This window comes from Petaurus breviceps, unplaced genomic scaffold (genome assembly GCF_028583685.1).
Source record: "Petaurus breviceps papuanus isolate PSGF00001 unplaced genomic scaffold, PetGlider_PUasm1.0 90424, whole genome shotgun sequence".
Taxonomy (NCBI): domain Eukaryota; kingdom Metazoa; phylum Chordata; class Mammalia; order Diprotodontia; family Petauridae; genus Petaurus; species Petaurus breviceps.
Genome location: NW_027187247.1, coordinates 2,761,200 through 2,783,925, shown reverse-complemented (window position 1 = coordinate 2,783,925; position 22,726 = coordinate 2,761,200). Strand labels below are relative to the sequence as shown.

Sequence of the window (22,726 nt, the reverse complement as noted above, 5' to 3'; positions counted from 1 at the left end):
TATATATACTAGCTACTATTATGTTACTTCTCATATAATCTTCCAGTTCTTATCATCTTCTGTTTTTACCTCTGATGGACTTTCTGTAGACAAGAAAGAGGAAGGGAGGTGAAGCTAACTCTGGCATATCCATGGTTATGGGAGATAACAGAATCCTAAAGCTGGAAGATCCCTCAGAGGAAATCTAGCTCAACCCCCAAACATGAAGCTTGAATCCCTTCACTGTTGCCTGATTGGGAAAGCAGGAATACTTTAAACCCACAGTTAATCTTTTGGCTTCTTATTAGCCAAAGGTTTCACCTTCCTCTCTTACCAAACCCTTCTCCCTCCACCAACTAGAGTTACTATCACAAAGAATAATTTGAATATATTCCCTTTAGGCTACCCCTGCCTACCTCTATAGTTTGGTGCTGATGAAGACAATGGTCAAAAGGTGGTCATTTCTCCTCCCCAGTGAGGAGAAAGGGATGTCAGCTTCTGTACAGTTAAAAATTCAACCATTCTTTTGCATCTAGGTTTTTTAGGAATATTAGACAAGAGACACTGTATTGAGAATTAAGACAGTTTATTGTTTGATTGACCAACATGCTAAGTCTTCAATTTTTTTACACAGTTTTATGGAAAGTCAATATGGCCACTTGTACCTCCTGAGCCAGTAAGAGACGGACATGCCACCATCAGAGCTTCCAACGGCCAGCCAAGTTACAGGGAAGGATTGAGAGGAAGGAAATGAGGGAAGAGGGCAAGAGGATAGTGAAGGAAAAAGATGACTCAAAGCTCCTCAGTTCACACATCAAGATGTAGACTAATGTCCATGCTTATGGAAACAATGACTTGATACTGGTGTAGCCCTACCAAGATGGCTCCCTGGCTCCCTCTCCTGAGGCTGACTTATTGAGTTATGCTCAATTGCGTTAATTTGCTTCAAGTGGGTTCAGAGTCAGGTGAATTTGCACAATAAGACCCAAGATGGCTGGAATCTAGAAGTACCTTACTATAAAACAAATTTATCCAAATCTTAAACATCCACAAGCTTCAGGCTGCTTTTCATTTTGACACCATTAAGATATTTAGGTCATTGGCCAATGCTGAAGGTCCTCTAATCTGTTTATCCACCTTCAGGGATATCAGAATGGTCATGGAAAGCCCCCTTCCTTTGCAGTGGAGTCCAAATCTCTCTTGTATTATCTCCCTACTTATGCAGATTTGCTAGGTAGAATCTGATTCCTACTTATCAAGTTGGATGAAGAAATGACTATAAGATTTTATTTCCACCTATTACCCCAAGACTAAAGGCTCTAAAATATGTATTCTGTATATTATACACATATAGACACATCATCTGTTTATAAATCTAGAGCCCCAGTTCTACACATATAAATGGGCACTGGATGAAGAATGAAGAGTCCTAACTTCTGAGATCAGAATGACTTCTGATTTATATAACTTTGGGCAGGTCACTTTACTCTTCTGTCAGTTTTCCTATCTGTGAAATAGGGAGAATTACAATTCCCATCTCCTCTTATCTTATAGGAATGTATCAAGAATTATTAAAATATGAGACAGGAAAATGTTTTCATTCTTTGGGGGAAAGATAGCCTAGAAATCCAACACCTTGTGGCTACCAATGAGTAATTCTTCTGATCATATCCTTCCCCTATTTTCCTAGTCTACTTTTCAATGTTTCAGTCATTCCTTTAAGGTGATAACCTCCTCCTTCTTGTTTGCTTCTCATCTCATAGGATAAGACATAAAAAGGTCTGACTGATGTAATACAGCCTTCCAGTGGATGAATTTCCATTACTTTATGGCATGCCTTTGAGTATTTAGAAGCCAGCCATCTTTAATCCCAGGCCAGTGTAGATGAACTACAAGGAGAACATCATTTAAAGACTTCAGCGTTCTGAGTCCTTTTCTTCTTGGGGTCTGATTTCTTTTTCTAGTTCCCATATATATCCTAGAACAATGGAATCTCAGAGTAGGAAGGGACCTTAGAGACCACTGCACATCCTACCTGAATCTTGAGTCCACTCTTTTGTTGTCTGATTCATAATGAATACATCAGAGTGAGGAGAGATATGTCAGCCTAAGCATAGATCTCGCCCTATGCCCTGGGGTGGGGCCATGACAAGAACTGCTTAATGTTCATTAAAGAATCTTGTGACATGATGGAGGGAACAGAGTGGCTGGCTTAGGGGTGAAAATGATGGTGGTGAAGCCATTCAAAGAAAAGGTTATAAGCTTACTGGATACCCAAGGTGGTCAGGTGCCCCCAAGTTGGAGAACATGACTATAGTTCTGACATTTGGATTACTGACTCACTTTCTGATACTACCCTTGACAGGCTCCCCCAACTATGCTCTCTTGTATGTTCCATTTGACCATTTTTGTTGTGGTTCAGTCCCCCCAAACACTTCTTTAAATGTTGCAGTCCTGGAACTATTGTAATCCTGATTCCACCTTAGCCATCCTGGAACCCAAATACTGAGGGCCAGCTGAAGACCCTGTCCAAATTGGAACCTCTCTTCTCAGTCCTTATGAGGGGAAATCACTAACTAGATTGAGGTCATCTCTAAAAAGGTATCAACTTTGCCCTTCTCTATCCTATTTGGATTTAGCATTTGTAAACCATTCTTTCTCGGGATATTGAGGGGGTTTCTCCTGAGGCTTTCTTCTAGGGAACAGATCCACTTTCTTCTTGGACCAAGTACGGTCCAGATCCCGAGATAAAGTCAAGAGATCACTGAGGTAGAATTAAACCCCAGGGTGTTCTCAATCAAGGTTCCACTCTGGTTCTCCAAGCAAGAGCATGGTGATGCTACCTGGTTAGGATGGGAGAAAAAGGAGAAATGCACTTTTGTGAAGGAGGTTTGATTGCTGGAACAACAGTCCATGAGAAAGGAATTATGGAAGAAGGGGAGTGTAGAGAAAGGAAGAAGTCATGGAATGGAAATCAGTAAGACAGGAAGAAATAAAGGCCCTAACCTTTAAAGGAGCATTCAAATGGGAAGGGAAGGCTTGAGTTAGGAGTTTGGGAGGGAAGGAGAGGAGAGGGGAGAGTAGGGAAGGGCACAGGAAAGAGAAAGGGAATTGCTGTGTACACACCTGGAAAACCATGGCTGGCTGCAGGCAACACTAAGACAAACTATATCTTCCACTGTGCACCAAGCATAGTTCCTCTATGGCTACTGATGGAAACAGGTTACTGTTCCCCTGATTTTGTGCACATGTGAAGGGAAGTCTTTCTCGGCTTGTTTTACAGGAATGTCACAAGAGAAAAAATGCTACTCTATGATGCAAAAAGAATCCATACATTCATTCATTGAACACACAGTGGAGATCACTGCAAATCTGTCCAGGACAGAGGTCACAAGTACTTCACTGCAAATAAAAGACCATACATTGTAACCCAGGGACATGAACGCCTTTAAGGTATCGTGAGGTAACTAAGCGATCTTCCACCAAGCACCACTGTAAAGTGTGCGGCATGCGTATGCATGGAGCCCCATGCATACACATGCATCCACACAGACATATGTACATATTATATATATATATGTATATATAATGTGGAGATATTCTCATGTGCTATGTTTTTCCTCTAGTTGAACACATCGATGCATTAGCTTATTGATGGCAAGACAATTCACAAGTTATCTGACAAATATTAATTACCTCTTATTTTGACAGTTGCAGCACTTTTCATTTTCCAAGACTGTCATCACAAAGCAAATTCCAACTTGATAACAGTAGGAGAAACAAAAATATACATTGTGTGTGCACGCATGCACACGTGCATGTACGTGTGTGTGGCATATACACAATCTAACTATGTATATATACTTATGTACACACATATATAAAAATTAAGCACATGACACATCTGATTTTGGTGAGCACATTGATCTTTGTCCTTTGGGGAGAGGAACTCATTTGGGAATTCGGTTTCCCCTCATCCTCACCTAAAGATAAATTTCACTTCAAAGATCAGCCCCTATGCACCAGTACCTAATGCTGAAATGATGGGGGCAGTCCTCTCAGGACAAATGTTAGAGGGTACTACAGAGTTCTCCTCTACTTGATAACTGTTGGGTGCCATTTTGGATTGGTTTCTGAGAAGTTCATTCCAGATGTGTGTTTCATCCCTCTTGTGGAGGGATTCTAAAAGAAATCCAATTAGCCTATCTAAAAGATTGCCATGATTTTTTTTCTCATTATCCCATCTCCCAGTGAAAATGCATCAGTAGCCTGAAGGTATTCTAAGTCAGGACCACATTGGGGGTGGGGTGGGGTGGGGTTACAGTTTCTAGTTTTGTATACAGCCAGATTTCTGTAAGGCTGAGTTTTCATTTCTCCTTGGCCTTGGCTTCATGGGCGCATCCATATTCATTAGCATAGCTGGCCCATGGGGAAATGTTACTTAGCTTATAAAAGACATTTCCAAAGGTGTTAAAATGGTCTTGGGGACTGAGCCTTTCTCAGGAGTGAATCAAAAATGGCAAACACAGTTCTCCTTGAAAGGTGTGGATGTCACCAACACCACTCCCCTACGCAGGCCATCAGAGGTCCCTGCAGCTCAACCATACCATAAAGTGACAACAGTGTAACCTTGATATTCATGACAGTGTGTGCGTATAGCTCATGTTTATACTACACAAGTGGAATGAAAAAACATCAAGAAATAATGTTTTTTGTAGAACTGTACCCAACAATATTAGCAACTAAAGGTCTAAAAACATTTATTCCTATAGTAGTTCTGCAGATACCATGCCCTCCCCACCCCCACCCCAAAATCATGTATGGAATAATACTGTATGATACACAATAGTGAGCTTGGGACACACTTCATCCCACTGATCTTGAGTTCACCAATCATCCAGAACTCATGGAGAAAGCAAGTGTTGCACACTGCTCATCATCAAACATTTGCTTTTCTTTCTGCACATCCCTTATAATGGATCCAAATATACATGTATATCAGTTTGGCAGCTAGGTCAGGAAAATGTTCAGGCCCATGGATATTTTCATCAGCCTGTAAAATTTACATTGGTCCCACCCACATTTGCCAAGATAACTGCTTCCTCCTACTGTCCACTTACTCTTCAAATCTAACCATGTCCCATTTAGCAAAATATACTCCAGACTCCCCCCGCAGGTTTTCAGGGGGATGGAATGGAGAAGCAATAGAAAGTTGATTTCGATTCCTTTAGGCTTGCTGCCAGATTTCCCATGGACCATCAAAGCAGCTTTCCTTTGAGGCTCAGGGCTTAAAGCCCAGGCCCATTTCAAGAGCTGATATACATGTATATAAATATATATGGCCACAGAAGAGGAATAAAGACATAATTACAGCTGTACTTGGCAGCATGCTTTTTTAGAGTCAGTGTTTGGTTTTAACCACTTGGAGTCTGTAGTAGGGGGACATATTCTGGGTCAGATTGCCCGGGGTCAGAGTTTAATCGAGTTGCCTGGTTTTGTTTATTTATAATGGACAGGATGGGGTGGGGTGAGTGAGAAGTCAAGGAGTATGGGAAGAAGGAGGCATTTGGGGGCAGGGAGAGGAAGGTCAAGTGATGTAGGAAGGACAGAATGTAGAAGGGGGGAAAATCTTCTCTATAAGTTTACAAATATACAAAAACAAAAGGCCCAACCTCTTTCAAATAAAAATGACTACATTTTCATCTGGCAAAAAGTTGTATACACATGATTTAAATTTTTTTAATTTTAACAGTTTTTGGCAATCTTAATAAAGTACAATATATTACAACCAAACCAAAAAATAGTTGTTTAAGTAACAGCTGTTAAGAGTGACATGAGCCCCAACACCCACCCTCCCTCACCCATCCCATCCCACCCACGAGAGACAGAGAGAAAAAAAAAATCCTCCCATCTTGATAAACTTTCTTTTTTCTTTTAGGAAGCTAACCAATAGGAAGCAACACAACAAGCGGGTAGTGTCAAATGAAGCTGACCAATCCAGGGCTCTGTATTAGCAGGAGCATCCGCCTTCACTAGCTGGGGGTTCTTGTGGTTTGTCCAACTTGATGTCAATCACTGTGGGTGATTCCATGCTAAGGAAGAAAGTGTCTCACCAAAAAGAAACCAAATTAATTCAATGGGCATTTTGAGAATAATGGTCCATTCCCATCTATCCCCAGGGGCCATTTCTAATCATTTATTGCTTTGCAAATATTTTTCTTTGGAAACACACTTACCTTCTTTGCTAATAAGCTAGTAGACAGTTAAATTCTAATTTATACATGTAAGAAGGATCATATCACACAAGCACAGAATTTATGGGGTGGAAGGCACCTCAGCACTCACCTAACCCAACCTGTACAAGAAAGGAATCCTCACTATAACACAATCAACAGACAAGGCTTTTTTCTAAGGAAAACCAACTACATTGAAACAAATAGGTAAATACAAGCGTGTATAGAGGTCATGTACTGAGCATACTCAAAGTTTTATTCACCCTTTCCTCTGACAGTTTTTATCCATGATCTCAGACTTTTCTGACTGCTTTTCTCTGTCTGGATCATTATCCATTTCTCACCCCTAAAAGTGAGATTTCTGCCCTGGGCCTGGATGCTTCTCACTACACATTCTCTCCTTTGGTGATCTAATCTGATTTTTTTTTTTTGGAGGTGGTGATGAGTTTCAGTAATCCTATCTTAGGATGACTTTTGGCATCTCAAACTCAACACATCCAAAAAGAACTGTTCTTTCTGCTCTCTGGAGAGCTCTAAATTGGGACTGGAGTGCCTTAAATTATAAGACTGACTTCAGGCTGTACTTCAGACTTGAGGACTTCAATGTAAATACTGAACCACTTGACCCCTTAAGCACTCTGGTCTATTATTTAAACAACCTTCTCAGCTCCTAAGACCTAAGACCTCCTAAGACCTTAACCTTAGCCACACACAGGGATGGCCATACTTTGATATCTCTGACATTCATTAATTGTGCTACCTCCAACATCTTGAATTCTGAAATTCCTCTTTGTGATCATAATTTCCTATCTTTTCTTTTCTCCCTCAGCTTCCACACCTCCTCAACTCATCCTTTGCTTCTGCTTCCTCCATCCTTTTCTATTCTCCCCATCCATCACACACGTTCCAACTTTGCTTTCCTACAATCCACTATCAGTTCAACTCTATACTTGAATCCCTTCTCCTTCTATTTCTACTACTACTGATATTTTACCTTCTAGGCCAATCAGGAGTATCCTGGTAGATGTTTAATAATGATGTTTAACAAAAAAGAAAAATGTGCTCAAACATACTTTTAAATTTTATCTGTATTATTAACATTTTCTTTATCATTTTAAATTCAGACAATCCACAAAACAATAAATTAAGCCCTGACTTGTAGCATTCAACAATTTCTGAGGTATGAATGCTCATACTAAAATTTAATAACTGACTTGAAAGACCTAGTCTATGCTGGCTAAGACCAATCTTCAACCCTGGTTCATTGCTACTCTCTGCTTTCTCTGCTCCTACTCCCATATTACTATACAACACTAGAGGAAGTCTGTAAACTGGGCCAAGAGGATCTGTTACAAATTCATTTTATTCTCAACTCAATGGACCCTTACTGCCACAGAACAATCTTCTTACTCTGCTCCGATTTTATATTTCTATCACACTCCCCAAAATGGCTGTTTCAAACGTTCTCTCTCCTCATGCCTCCTATGTCTTCCTCATCTCCCTCTGCCTTAACAGATGGCCTTACTTTCCACTTTACTGAAAAAATTGAGGTCATTTATCTTGAGTTCCCTCATTTCAAATACTCCACACCTCAAAATCCCCTATATATCTTCAGCTATCTTTAACTCCTTTTTTCCAGTCTCTGAGGAAGAGATGGGCTCTTTTCCCTGCCTTTTTTCCCTTTCTCTAACCTTTCTACATCTGTCCTTGATCCCAATCCTCTCCCATATTCTCTAAGAGTCTGCCCAAATGACTGTCCCTTCCTTTTCAATTTCTCCTTTCCCATTCGTTGTGTATAACAAGCTCTTATTGCCCCATCCTTAAAAATCTTTACTTGACCCTATCATTCCCTCTAATCAGTGTTCTCTTTTTTTCCATATTATTGTCAAACTCACAGAAAGACATGTCTGTCCTTGCTGCTTCCACTTCCAACCACCCATGAATTCTCAACTATTTATAAACATGCTTCTGACCTCATGTCTTGACTGAAACTGATTTGTCCAAGATCACCAATGTTAAATGCTAAATCCATTGGTCTTTCCTAAGACCTCAAACCTCCTTGACATCTCTTCTGCTTTTTAATTTTTTTTTGCAAAAGTTTAAACATGGTCCCTAATATCAAATAACTTTAAAAGTATTTGGATAGATATGAGATACACAGATGTATAAAGATAATTATCAATAAAAGTAATACAATTTAACTGTCAATATTTTTTAAAATTTTATTTTATACTCAAGGAATTTGAACACAGGTTCTCCTGACTGCAGCCCTGCTGCTCTATTCACTGGGCTATTCACCTAGCTGCCCCTCTTTAGCTTTTAACAATGTTTACTATCCCTTTCCCCCTCATATTTCCACTTTCCTTGACTTATGAGGCTCTACTCTCTCTTTTCTTTCTCCTTCTGTTATTTTCAGTATCCGAGATCATCATCTATCTCCTCTTCTCCCCCTCACTAAGCCTGGACATCCTTCAAGGTTCTGTTCTTAGCTCTTTTAATTTCTCACTCTATATTCTCTCCCTTGGTGATCTCATTAGTTCCCATGGGCTCAAAGGTCATCTCTGTTCAGACGACTTTCAAATATGTATGTCTGGCCAATAACCTCTTTCATAACTGAAGTCTTCTATCACCAGCTTCCTACTGGACATCTCCATCTGCAGCTCAAAAACTCAACATATCTAAAATGAACCTCATTGTCTTTTCCCCTATATCCTCCCCTCCTCCTATTTCTGCCAAAGGCACTGCCACCCTCCTAGTCTCCCAAGGTCATTTCATTACTCGTCCTTGACTCTTATTCCTCATCCTTCAATATTTAATCACCTTGCCAACTTTGTTGATTTTTACATCCACAACAGATCTTCCTTCTCTCTAGTAACAGGCCAAACTGACCAGCACTAGTCATGCTCTGAACTTGGTATCTCACACCATTCTAATTCAAGCCCTAGTCATATTAGCTAGCAATCATGTAGTGCTTTAAGGTCAGAAAGTATTTTGCAAATAATATCTTATTTGATTTTCACAAAAACCCTAGAAGGTAGGTGCTATTATTACTCCCATTTTACAGGTGAGGAAACTGAGGCAGACAGCAGTTAAGTAACTTGCCCAGGGTCACACAGCCAGCAAGTATCCAGGACCAGTTTTGAACTCTGATCTTCCTGACTCCAGTTCAGTCTCTAGACTATGATGCCACCTAACTGCCTATTACCAGAGCCACTGTAATATAGTCTTGTATTCTCCCCTTTTTTTGCCTCTAGCTTCTCCCTTCTCCAATTCTTCCTTCCCATGGATGCCCAAATAGTTATTCCAAAGCACAAGTGCAATCCAGTAGAAAGAACTCTGAGTCTGCAGCTTCTCTGCTATTTACTCCTTGCATGATATTGGACAACATTTCAGCTCTCCATCTGTCAGGGGAGGGGGACTGGACTCAATGGCTCCCTGACATCTCTTCTAGCTCTAAATCTATGATTCTACATCTGCTATTATTCTTGTTTAAAAGACTCCAGTTCTACCCTTCTATTGCCTTAGAGGGGTAGAACACCCTAAATTCCTTAGCCTGTCCTTCCTTTTACAATCTGATTCAACATGTCAGCCAAACTGACCAGTACTGACCATACCCTGAACTCGGCCCCTGCAAGCTGAGAGGCATTTGCATCAAACCACCTCACGTGGCACACACTTTCTCTTCATCTCTACCTCTCATGATTCTTATCTTCCCTTCAAGGCTTCCCTCCTCTGTGAAATCTTCTCTCATCCCTCCCTTCCCTCAGTTGTTAAGTGCTCCCTCTGTTCATATTATCTCGTTTTTGTTTGTTCCTTTATTCCTCTATCTATCCATTCATCTGTATCTGTCAAAATCTATCTATCAATCATCTATCCATCCATTCATCTATGCCACAATCTCTATCTTCTTCATTACCCTATCTATGTCTACCATCATGATCTCTATCATCTCCGTTTATCATCACATCTGTCTCTCTATCTCGCCGTTCTTTCTCTTTGGCTCTCTCTGTCTGTCTCAACATTTTATCCCTCCAGCAGAATGTAAGCTCTTCAAGGGCAGGAACTGGTTTGTCCTTTTTAGTCTTCATATCCTTCGCATACTATAGACTCAATGAATAATTGTTGAATTGAATTAAACATCATGCCCAGCCCTGTGACCACAACACATGTTTATTTTGTTGGGCAGAGGAATGAAGGATGAACACAAGACTGAAACATCCTCTCCCAATTCAATGCCTCGAATACAGCACTTCTCCAAATAGTCCACCACAGCTCAAGGCTTTTCCATGTGTGATAATAATGATGATGATAGCATTTCTAGAGTGCTTTAAGGTTTGCAAAACTCCCCAGAACACCTTCTGTAACTGTATTCTGTGAAAAAAGTTCAGTCCTGACAACCTTGCCTGGTTTCTGAAAATATCTCACAGCCAGAAGGAGAAAGTTCATTTTGTAGGGAGCAGTGGGTGATCAGAGGAGTGGCAGAGGTAGTTTGCCAGATTCTATGGTGGGCATTCAGAGTTAGCCCAAGGTCCAGTGTACCTTTGGCACCTCCCAAGCTTCTTTATTTTTATTCTAGCACAACTTGGAGATCAGTAGGGGTAGGAAGGAGAGGGGTTGTTAGGGTGAATCTGAATCCCAGGTTGATCTGGGAAAGAGACTTGATTTCCTTTCTTGGTGGGAGTGGAGACTGGCAAGTGCTTTTTCTATTAACCAGAAATTGAATCATGAACTGAATAATTTGCTGAACTCTGAACATTTTTTTTTTTACTTTGTTATGAGCATAATCAAAGGCTTAAAAAATCACTGGTTGGAATCATTTGAATTTGAACTTGGCTAATATATTTTTTGAGACTTCTGTATTAAATCATTACAATATTGGAACAAATATTCTGCAAATTGAACACTAAATGAACTGATATTGATTTGACTTGAGTCTCTGCTATTAATTCGTCTGGAAGCTGTTATGGTACTTAGGTGGCAGAATGTCTTGCCCTCTTTACTTCCCTCTTTCTTCCAACCCCGTTTCCTACTGGATAATGAAGGGGGCTTCTGATGGGAGCAGGAATTCAGGAAAACTTCCCCCCAACCCTCCACTGCACCCATCTACCCATTACATCTCCTTTAATAGGAGCAGGAGAGTAACTAGCCAGCTGCCTAAGCACTCGATACAATGGAATGAATAATTCAGGGATTTTTTTTTTAATGTCTCAGGGCTTGAGTTGAATGATATGTCTGACACACAGAGAAGTCGGATGTTGGTCATGGGAAATATGTGCAAATAACTACACTAAATGATAATGCTTTTAACTAATAGGGGTGTTTCTGTACTTTCCCAGCCCTCTGTGGTTTTTTTTGTTAATTGTGTCCAACTCTTCACAAGCCTATTTGAGGTTTTCTTGGCAGAGATACCAGAGTGGTTTGCCATTTCCTTTTCCAGTTCATTTTACAGATGAGGAAACTGAGGCAAACAGGGTTTAAGTGACTTGCCCACTGTCATGAAGCTACTAAGTGTTTGAGGTTACATTTGAACTCGAGAGGATGAATTTTCCTGACTCCAGGCCCCACACTCTATCCGATGCACCTCCAGCTGCCCTGCCCTCTTTGGTTTAGGGTACTGTGAAAAGAACATTGGGGTAATTCCTCCTTTCTTTGGATCCCTCCATCCTCTATGTTACTCCCTCCAATCTGTTCAATCATTTTCTTGTATTATATTTATATGTTTTATAACTATATCTATAAATGTATATCTATCTGTCTATCTATGACTCATTTATAGATTATAAAACTTTTGAGGCCTATGAAATTGTCTTGTTTCATTTTTATATCCCTAGTACCTAATATAGTAATTTGCTTATATTAGCTACTTGGCAAATATTCTTTAATCGAATCTCATTTCTCCATGTTTTTCCCCCAAAGATTGAATGAATGTTCAGTCCACCTTTCCAGGCAACATTCTGCCTCAGAATAGTTACAAGGGGTCTCCCCTTATCCTTTTCCCTCTAAATTAGTGAATCTCAGTTCTTGTATTTCTTATGTAATGTCAGACTGACCAATGAGGGCTGTTTTCTGGGAGCAGTTGGGATGGGTGGTCCTGCTTCTGGAAATGTGTGATGACATGGAACAGAGAAGCTTGGTGGGGGGTGAGATGGGGACCACCGCGACCCCCTCCAGAGCTCATAGAGTGGTTTTCAGAGGTCCTGGGCAGCAGGAAGGAAAAAGGAAGTTTCTCCTCCACTTGGACTTTCTGTGTGTCCTCTTAGTTCTCACTCTGCAGTCAACCAAAGGACCTAGTCTTCACCTAAGCATAAGGGAATAAGAAAAAGTAACAGAAATCCTGAGATTTCTTAAGTGAGAATCTCTTCTCTCTTAAGAGAAATCTCTTAAGTGAGAACCTGGCCCTTCCATTCTGGGTCTTCATGTATTTCCAGAAGCTGGCTTACCAATTGTGAATACTCCCAGGACTGACTTTTCATTGACCAGCCCCCCATTATATTTCTAAGTGTTGCTATTGTCAAATAGCATCCTATTCTTTGTGACCCCTTGTGGAGTTTTCTTGGCAAAGATACTGTAGGGGTTTGCCATTTCTTTCTCCAGCTCATTTTACAGATGAGGAAACCAGGGCAAACAGGGTTAAGTGACTTGTTCAGGATCATACAGCTAGTAAGTGTCTGAGGCTGGATTTGAACTCAGGTCTTCCTGACTCCAGGCCTGGCACTCTATCCAGGACATCACCTAGCTGCCCATATTTATGAGTATGGTGTAGTGAAAAGACTACTGAACTATCAGCCAGGAGGCCTGCGTTCTAATCCCAGTTCTCTTACTAATCTGCTGTATGATGTGGGCCAGATCACTTTCCCTCCCTCTGCGTCTCAGTTTCCTCACCTATAAAATGAAGGGAGGGGCTTATATGATCTCTAAAGCCCCTTTCCAGTCTAAACATCAATTACTTTAAAGAACTTCTTTCCTTTAAAATTTTTAAAAATCAACTTATTTTCTATGACTTTCATCTTGTTGCTTTTTTCCTGAGTTTTCCCCTAGTTTTCTATGACCCTGGAGCCACAGATTAAGGACTCACCAGTGCCAAGAATAATGGGAAGATTCCCTTTAATGGGCAATTTTCGAACTATTACATGCTATGGATGTGTGAAATACTATGAGCGTAAAATCTTCATATGCTAGTAGCTTTGAAAATATATTGCTCATAATTGATGGGGATGGATAACAGATGAAGAGAAAAGGATTTCATCCATTTGATTACATGTGATGCCTCTGAGGGAGAGAATAGGGGAGCAATATGGACCTGAATTCAAATCCTGCCTGTGCTACCTACTAGCTGTGGGACCCCTGGCAATTCATCTAACCTTAGTTTACTCAACCATAAAATGGTGAGATAATAATAGCACTAGCCCCCAGGGTTGTTGTGTTGTGAAATAATATTTGCAATACACTTTGCTTGTTCCCCTTCCCTACAGTAGGCTGGCCATATCTTTAAACTACTTAGGAAAATGAAAGCGGCATGTGTTCTGAAGATTATATCTTCCCTACCCTGTGTTTTAAAAATATATCCTCTATAGGACACTGACCCAAAGGGGCCTTTATCCTTCATTGTAACATATGTAAAGTAGAATAAAAAACTTAAAACTGGAGGGAACCTTGAATATTATCTCTTCTAATCTCTCTATTTTATAGATATAAAAATTGAAATTCTGCAGTTAATGTGACTTGCCCCTGTGTACCATGGAAAGGAGGATTTTTTGGCATTAAAACTGCATGTAATTATTTATCATAACAGACTATAGACCCAGCAAAAAATAAGGATTATGCCTTATAGGATCGCAGATTTATTTTGCATTTATTTTTTGAAGACCTATCTCTATCTCACCCAGGTTGAAAGTGCAAGGGGACTATTCACAGGTTCAGTCCCATTGAATAGTATGGGAAGCTTTGACCTATTCCATTTCTCATCTAGGTAAATTTGTCCTTACTTAGGCAGTCTGGTGGTCTCGCTACTCTGTAGGGTTTGCCATGTTAATGCCAAACAGTGTGGATATCAGGTCTACACAGCTAACCCTAGTGCAGAACTCCTGAGCTCAAGAAAACTACCAGCTTCAGACTTCCCAGTAGGTGGGATTATATATCTGTGTCACGATCCCCAGAAGGATTATAGATGTAGACTGGATGAGTCCTTCATCTTATTCCAATCTCTCATTTTACTGACAAGGAACAAAGAGTTAAAGGGGTTAAGTGACTGCTAGTAAATGACTGAATCAGGATTTGAACCCAGATCTTGCTGCTCTGAGTCTGGTACTCTATCCATTTTCCTGTGATGCTACCTAAGCTTTCTATCTCCTCCAGCATCTGGCAGATTATTCTGGATACAGTAGGTCATTAATGAATATTAGCTGAATATAACTGCAAGTCATATGAAAAAGCTGCCTTCCACACGACACCTCCTGTTTGACAGAACTGCTGCACAGGGGCCTTTCTTGCCCATCCCTAATTCTGGCTCTAGGAGTATGATACTGTGGGTATCATTATTTATAAATGTAGTCTCATCTATGACTCTAGGTCTATGGAATTCTTCTGTCTAGAAAGAATAGGTCTTCAAACATTGAGAGCAGGCATTTGAAAAAGTGCTGTCTCTCCCTTTTCTGGCATTCCCCCCCTCCTTGCCCCAATCCCCTTCTACCTGTATGAAGAATACTATTGTTTTCAGCTCGCTTAAGGAATTGCTGGAAGTGCTTGGCATCAGGTCCAATGAGAGCCATGATGGTTAGGTTCAATTACAAAGACAGTGGCTCCTTTTCAAGAAATCTATTTTAATTAGAAGGGAACCATTAGCTGGCTTTGGGGGAGAATGCCACATCAGCATTTTCATTTTTTCCCTCTATTCCTTAACGGTTGGCAAGGCCCACAATTTGAAATGATTCAATGCCCTGGGGCTCTTAAGAGATTGCAGTCCAAAGAAGGGGCACTGGAGCTGTTACATTAGAGACTCAGGAACGACTTTCTGGACTTTGTGATTCTAAGGCAACAGAAAAGGGACTTAGTTGCCTAACTGGACCAATCCAAAGATTATTTTGTTCTGTTCTCTGGCAAGATTGCACTTAAGCCTTTCTAAAGAATTCTGCCCTTAAAAAAACATATTGGGGACAATTTTTTTGTCTTTTTCAATGGCACATATTAGGATTTCCAACCTAAGGTCTATTTCTAGCCCAGCTAGTTACCACCTATGTGTCTTTGGGCAATTTACAGGCAGCCAGGTTGGTGGACTGAGCACTGGACGTGGAGATGGAATGACCTGGGCTTGAATCCTCCCTTGTCTATTCACTGGCTGTGTGACCTTATGCAAGTAAATAACAAAACTTCTCTGGACCTCAGTTTCCTCATCTGTGAATAAGGTTAATAGTGGCACATATCTCATTGGGTAGTTGGGAAATTCCAGTGATATAATGCACATAAGACCAACCTTGAAGGGCTTTTCGTGTCAGCTATGATTACTGAATTCTTCCAGCCTTATGTTTCTCACATGTCAAGGTGAGGAGGTTGGATAAGGCGGCCACTGAGGTCTCTTCCAGCACTAAATCTTATGATACTTTGTGTGACAGCTTCCTCCACAGAGGTAAATCACTATGTCTCCATGCCTTGTAGTTTTATGAGCTACATTACCTCATGGCCGATATTCTGGTCTCACCAAATGTAACTAGGTTGGTCCTAATATGGCAGACACACAGTCCACTGATGAACTCAAACTTAAAGTCTTTCCAGCTTGGAAATAACTTCTACATGTCCACTGGCATAGTCTTCAAGACCCCAAGAGACCTCAAGACCTAGGTTAAAATCCTACCTCACCCATTTACTTACCCATTTATATGACCCTGAGCAAGTAAACCTCATTGGACCTCAATTTCTACATCTATAAATATGAGGGAGCTGGACTCAGTAGCCTCTAAAAGCCCTTCTGGTGCTAACTCTATGATTCTATGGTCCATACTGCAATGAAGTAAATGTTCAGCACCCTTGAAGGGCATAAGCAAAGAGAATCTTAAATTTTCTTCCATCCTAGATCGGACTCCTTGGTAACAATGGAAAAGGAAACTCCCATTTTGCACTAAATGCTTGAAAGCAAACAGTTTCATTTAAACCCACACTATATCAAGCCCTCAGAGGTTGCTTAAGAATGCTAGAGAGCCCTTCAAATGTACCCATCACCTGAAAAAACAAAAGCAACCTACAAGCAAAAATAAGGATCTATTTTGCTTTATTCCTCAATTTGGAATGATTCCTTTATGCCAGTTCAACCATGATATACCTGTCATTGACAGACATCCCTTAAAGAGTTCACAGCTTAGGGAAGGAGTCAGAGAAGAGGAAAACTTCTGTCTCCCTTCCCTAGGTTGACTAGGCCATTAAGGTAGGGCTCAGATGCCAATTAAAGCCAGTTAGTGGGTAGAGTGAATAGGGCACTAGATTTGGAGTCAGGAAGACTGAGTTCAAATCATACTTCAGACTTTTACTAGCTGTGTGACCCTGGACAAGTCTGTATAATGGGTATAATAATAACACCTGCCTAAGGTAAAGTTGTGAGGATAAAATAAGATATTTGCAAAGCAGCTTGCAAACCTTAAAGCACTATATAAACTCTGTTATTACTGTTCTCATGTTGCAATACCTCATGGGTCAAATAATCAAGAAAGTCTACTTGCAAACCTATATTCCTGCAGCTACACTGAAAGTTCATCCCCCCTTAAGTATGCCAGACCCATCTAGATTTGTTTCTGAGAGGCCAGGGTAGCCGGCAAAGTAGTGAGTGAAGACCAAGTATGTATGATGAATATGTGGAATGATTCTACAGGGAGCAGGGAGACCAATGAATGGGTCTTGGTTCTTTCAGGCCCCTAGATTCCATTAGGAAAATTCCTTCTTGGAAGGCACTAAGTTGCATTTTTATGTCCAGCATTTAAGCATCTTTTATTTATGCATTAATGTATTCATTCAACTATCCAATGTGTAAAGTCCTATGACAGGCCTGAGGGAGATACAAAATTGAATAAGATCTGGCCTGAGCCTTAGGGAGCTTGAAATTATACTTTCAGAAACAAGTTGTTTATTTCCCCTTTGACTGATGGGATATGAGGACTTAGAACGGAAAGAGTCTAAATTTAGACGTTCTCTGGTCCAAGCTTCTCATTTTACAAATAAGTATCATCAGATCTAACCAGATTAAGAGATTTGTCCAAGGTCACACAGGTAGTAAAGTTCTTAAGGTCATTTGGTCACAGATCTAGAGTCAGAAGGAATCTTTTGGTCCATCCACATCTTGGTCCCCTCCACATATCCCATCAGCCCATGACACTGGCCTCCTCACTCTCTTCCCCACAGAGCACTCCATCTCCAGACTGGACATTTTGTCTGGCTGTCCCTCTTGCCTGGAATGCTCTCTGTCCTCTCCGCCTCCTGGCTTCCCAGCTTCCTTCAGGTCCCAGCTAAAATTCCGCCCTAATAACAGGAAGCCTTTCCCAGATTTCCTTCATGCTAATGCATTTCCTCTGAGATTATTTCCAATTTTCCCTTCTTATATCTTGTTTGTACATAGCTGTCAGCACGTTCTTTCTCCCATGAGACTGTGAGCTCCTTGAGAGGGGAAGGGACTGGTTTTTTCTTCCATTTTGTTTGCTTGTTTTCACATCCCCAGTGCTCAGGCACAATGCCTGGCACATAGTAGGTGTTTCATAGATGCATCTTGATTTGACTAGCCCTATGGCCTCATTTTATGGATGAGGAGGCTGAGGCCCAGACTGATTACTGTTGTTTATCCTTTGTTCTCAAAGGTTATCCCAGACTTGTCCAAAGTCACACATGCAGTAAAGGGCAGAGCTGGGATTATGAATTTGGGTCCCTGTGGCTCTGAGCTCTGCCCACTATAGCACACTCCTTGTTTTTGTTTGCAGGTCAGTTTTGCTTTTTTAAGGTGATGGGCATATTTAAAGGGCTCTTTAGCATTCTTAAGCAACCTCTGAGGGCTCAGTATAGAGTAGGTTTAAATAAAACTGGTTGCTTTCAAGTATACAGTGCAGTAGAAATAATAATGGCTCTGGAGTCCAAAGATAAAGTTCATTGTGTGACTTTTGGTCAAATCACTTAAAATCCCTGGGTCTCAGCTGCCTCATCTGTAAAATGTGGGGTGTTGAACTAGACCTCTGAGGTCCCTTCCAGCCTTAGGGCTTTGACCCTATGACCTCTATTATACTTTACCTACATGAAGTGATAATGCTTTTGATGAACTCCAATCTGTAAGTCAATAAGATCAGTATTGTTTAAAGGACACCATTCACAATGCAGGTAGATCAGGTGCCCTATGAAACTCACAGACCTCTTAAAAAGGAGCATTTTTTAAAAGTCCAAACTAGTGATTTTATCAGAGTTGGAAACTCCTGTTATGGACACTCCATCCACTAGTGTGGGCTGGCAACTCATCTGTGACTTAACAGTTTTAGATAAATGTCAATGTCATTGGGTGATGGATAAACAAATTGTGGTACATAAATATAATGGAATTATTAATGTAATATAAGAAATGATGACTATAGAGAAGTCTGGGAAGACTTACATGAACTAATGTAGGTAAAGTAAACAGAACCATGAAAATAATGTGTACAATAACTACAACAACATAAACAGAAATAACAATACCTTCCACATCTCCCATATCCCCCCAATTCCTTCTTTAATTTGCAGAGGAGGGAGATATGGTGGTAGAATACTGGTTATATCATTGAACTCTGAGGATTAGTTGGTCGGTTTTGTTATACTTCTTAGTTTTCTTTCTTTGTTACAGGGGATAACTGGTCAGGAAAAGTCAGGGGAAAGAGTCAGAAATGAAGGTGATATAAAAACAAAAGATCTTAATACAATTTTTAAGAAACTTTATAATCTTCAAGAGTTGCCTGGGGTCAGGGATATGCTAGAGTCAGATTATACTGGTTTGGAAGAGATGATTATTAAATTTTAGTGTAAACATTTACACCTCAGAAATTGGTGAAAAGCTTTTCAGGGCTTTGATCTACTGTTTGTTGATTTGCTTTGTTTTATAGACTAAAGAAAATGATAGAGAAAATAATATTACAAGTTAAATTTAATAATTTGTAGGCTTTTTTCCCTCGGGAGAGCTACTTGTTAAGCATTTTCTAGATATCCCTGCTGAAAATTTAAGCAACTTGTTTATGTTCACACAGCCGTAAGTGTCAAGGGTAGGACTTGAACCCAGATTTTTCCTATTCCATAGCCAACCCTCTATCCAGTGTCATGCTACCTCTCAACAAGCACTGCCTGCTCCTTTACTGTATTTTGACTGATTATCCCTTGTGCCTCAGGGAGCTGTCAGACAGAAATATTACTCCTCAGGTATTATTTCTTTTTTCTTTTTGGAGGACAATTGGGGTTAAGTAACTTGCCCAAGGTCACACGGCTAGGGTGTGTGTGTGTGTGTGTGTGTGTGTGTGTGTGTGTGTGTGTGTGTGTGTGTGCCAAGTGTCTGAGGCCGAATCTGAACTCAGGTCCTCCTGACTCCAGGGCCAGTGCTCTACTCATTGTACCACCTGTAGCTGCCCCTCAGCTATTATTTCTTTCTTTTTTTTTTTTTTTTAAAAGCAATCGGGGTTAAGTAACTTGCTCAAGGTTACACGGCCAGTTATTTTTTGTGTGGGTGCTGAGTATTCAGGTATTATTTCTAAAATATTCCCTTCCAGATCTTTTTCCAACATTGACTATCTATCTGTAGAATGGGTAGATTGGTAGATTGGAGGTGGGAGAGAGGGGATATCTGCATACACTCCGAAGAATGGCTTTCACAGGCCAGTCTATCCATGCCATGTGCCATTGACAGAGATCCCTCATACCAGAGTCCACAGTGGAAAGAAGGGAGAAGGGAGGAAGGGAAAATAAAATCAGAGGATTTAGAGGTAGAAGGGGCCATCAAAGCTTTTCTCCATGTTATCATTTAGCCCAGATAGGTGAGGCAACTTCTCTAAGGACATGTAAAGAAGTAAGTGGCAGGTCCATGATTCAAGCTTATGTCTTATGACTCCAGATTGATTTTCATTACCCCCCGACAGAGCACAGTAAAGAGTCAGTAAGTACGACCATGGAGAGTGCCCATCCTCTTTAGGAGCATTAGGTGGTATGTCACAGTGGGCAGGTGGTAAAGTCGCTACAGTAGGAATCAGGAAGACACGAGTTCAAATCTTGCCTCAGACACATTAACAGTGTGACCCTAGACAAGTCACTTAACCTTCTTGGGCCTCAGTTTCTTCCTATATAAAAAGGAGGTAATAATAGCACATACCCCTTGGATTTATACTAAGGATAAAAGGAGATAATATATCTCATTTACAAACCTTGAAATGCTATGTAAATATTAGCTATTACTACCACTCAGAGAATCAGCCTTTTGATAGATTCGACTCTGGTTTTGCCTAAGGCAAATTTTGGTGTGTAAAATACTTTGGGCCACATGGGGTTGACCACAGAATCACGGGATCACAGATTTAGGGTTGATGGGGACTTCCGAAGCAAATTAGTCCAACTCCTTCATTTTACAGCTAAGGAAACTGAGGCTCAGAAAGGGTAAATGAATGATCTGTTCCAGATCTCAGAAGTAGCAAATACCAGAGGTAAGATCACAAGACTCTTTTCTTGTTTCCTCCTGGAGGTTCTTTCCCTCCAGGAAAGTGCAGAATCCCATTTTTTTTCACCATCTACCCTTTGTCATCCTGAGGAGATGGGAAAGCTGCTGGCAGTTTTTCCCTAGAGGATCTCTTTCCCTGAAGCTCTTTTGCTCTACCATCAAACACAATGGTTTGGGTCTAGGCCAGAGATCAAAGAGCCTGGTGCTAATGGTATTGATCAAGCGGCTGAATAGACGACATATAAAGCTCTCAGGAAAAGCTGAAGAAACTCTGATAACCTGCTGTACCTCGTCTGAAACACAAATTCCTAGCCTTAAGTTACTCCTCCAGCACCAGGCAAATGAGAGGGAGCAACATGGTGCAAGACATAGAGGGTCCTTCTTAGTGGAGCTGTAGGGAAGACCTGAGTTCAAATCCTGACTCAGATAAGCACCAGCTGTATGACCATCACTCAACTTCTCTCTGCTACCTCCATCAGTCTTATTGGTCCCAACTGTAAAATGGGGGTGATAATAGTACCTGCTTCAACAGGGTCATTGTGGGGATCAAAGGAATTCTGTGAAGTACTAAATAAAGATTAGCAATTATTATTATTATTAATTTTGCTTTTTGGAGGGCAATTGGGGTTCAGTGACTTGCCCAAGGTCACAATGATGGGGTACCTGGGGTCTAGGTCAATTTGTGAAACCAACCTGTGAAACCAGTCTGTGAAATTGTAACTGCAATTTGTATTGTAAAATTGTTATCTGTAAAATTCCTTTCCCAACCTCCAACTCTGCCCCTTCCCCCTATCTGCACTAGGCCTAGGCAACACCTGGGACTCCTTTGTTCTTACTTAATCCCTCATGTCTCCTCCGGTCTGGCCCAAATATTATCTAAACTATCTATTCACATGCTCCTCTTGGTCAGCTCTGACCTTTGTCTATGCATTGAGGCCCCTCCCGTCTGGTCAGCCCTGACAATGGCAGCCCTACCCTTTAAAAGTAAAAGCATGTACCCCTCTCACTCGCAGGTCCCCTAAAGGACTCTTGCCCGCTTCTCATGGAAGTGTAACAATAAACTTCTACAACTCTCACTCCAATTAAGCCTGAGACCTTGAATTCTTTCCAGACGATATTGCAGGTTTTCTGGTCTTGGATAAGATCAGAATATCTGCTGAACCTATTGGGATTCCACCCCCCCTCATCAACATGACTAGTAAGTGTTAAGTGTCTGAGGTCAGATTTGAACTCAGGTCCTCCTGACTCCAGGTTCGGTGCTCTATTCACTGAGTCACCTAGTTGCCCCTAAGATTAGCAATAATTATGTTCCATAGATCTTCTGGTTAGGAATCCTCATAAGATAGTAAGACCCAACAGAAAGGGTTATACTTGGAATCTAATCGAATTTCTACCATGGATGAACTGTGTAACCTTAGGTAAATCATTTGCCCTCTCTGGGCTTCAGCTTTCTCACCTATAAAATTTGAGGACTAGTCTAGAATTCAGGGGTTTCTCACCTCTTTTTTTGTCCTGGACTCCTTGGACAGCCTAGTGAAGCCTATGAACCCCTTCTCATAATGTTTTTAAATGCATAAAATAAAACATATAGAATTACAAAGGAAACCAAAGGTTAGTGAAAATAAAGATGCTATTTTCTCCCATCCAAATTCATGGACCCTGTGAAATCTAATTATCCATAATTAACCCCACATTAAGAATCCTTAGTCTAAATGGTTTCCAGTCCCAATATTCTGATTTCTTTTTTTTTTTTTTGCTTTTTGGAGGGCAATTGGGGTTAAGTGACTTGCCCAAGGTCACATGGCTATTTTTTTGTGTGTGCTAAGTG

General features: G+C 40.7%; 1 protein-coding gene across 1 annotated transcript in view; it reads right to left on the bottom strand.

Annotated features, from left to right (window-relative positions):
• Window positions 1-548: 548 nt before the first annotated feature.
• RAB6B (RAB6B, member RAS oncogene family) overlaps window positions 549-22,726 on the bottom strand; it is a 174,418-nt gene continuing 152,240 nt past the window's right edge. The window contains exon 8 of the mRNA XM_069108717.1: window positions 549-6,054. Within this exon, the coding sequence (XP_068964818.1) occupies window positions 5,990-6,054 (65 nt within the window). The 3' untranslated portion in view covers window positions 549-5,989. The remainder of the gene's footprint in view (window positions 6,055-22,726) is intronic.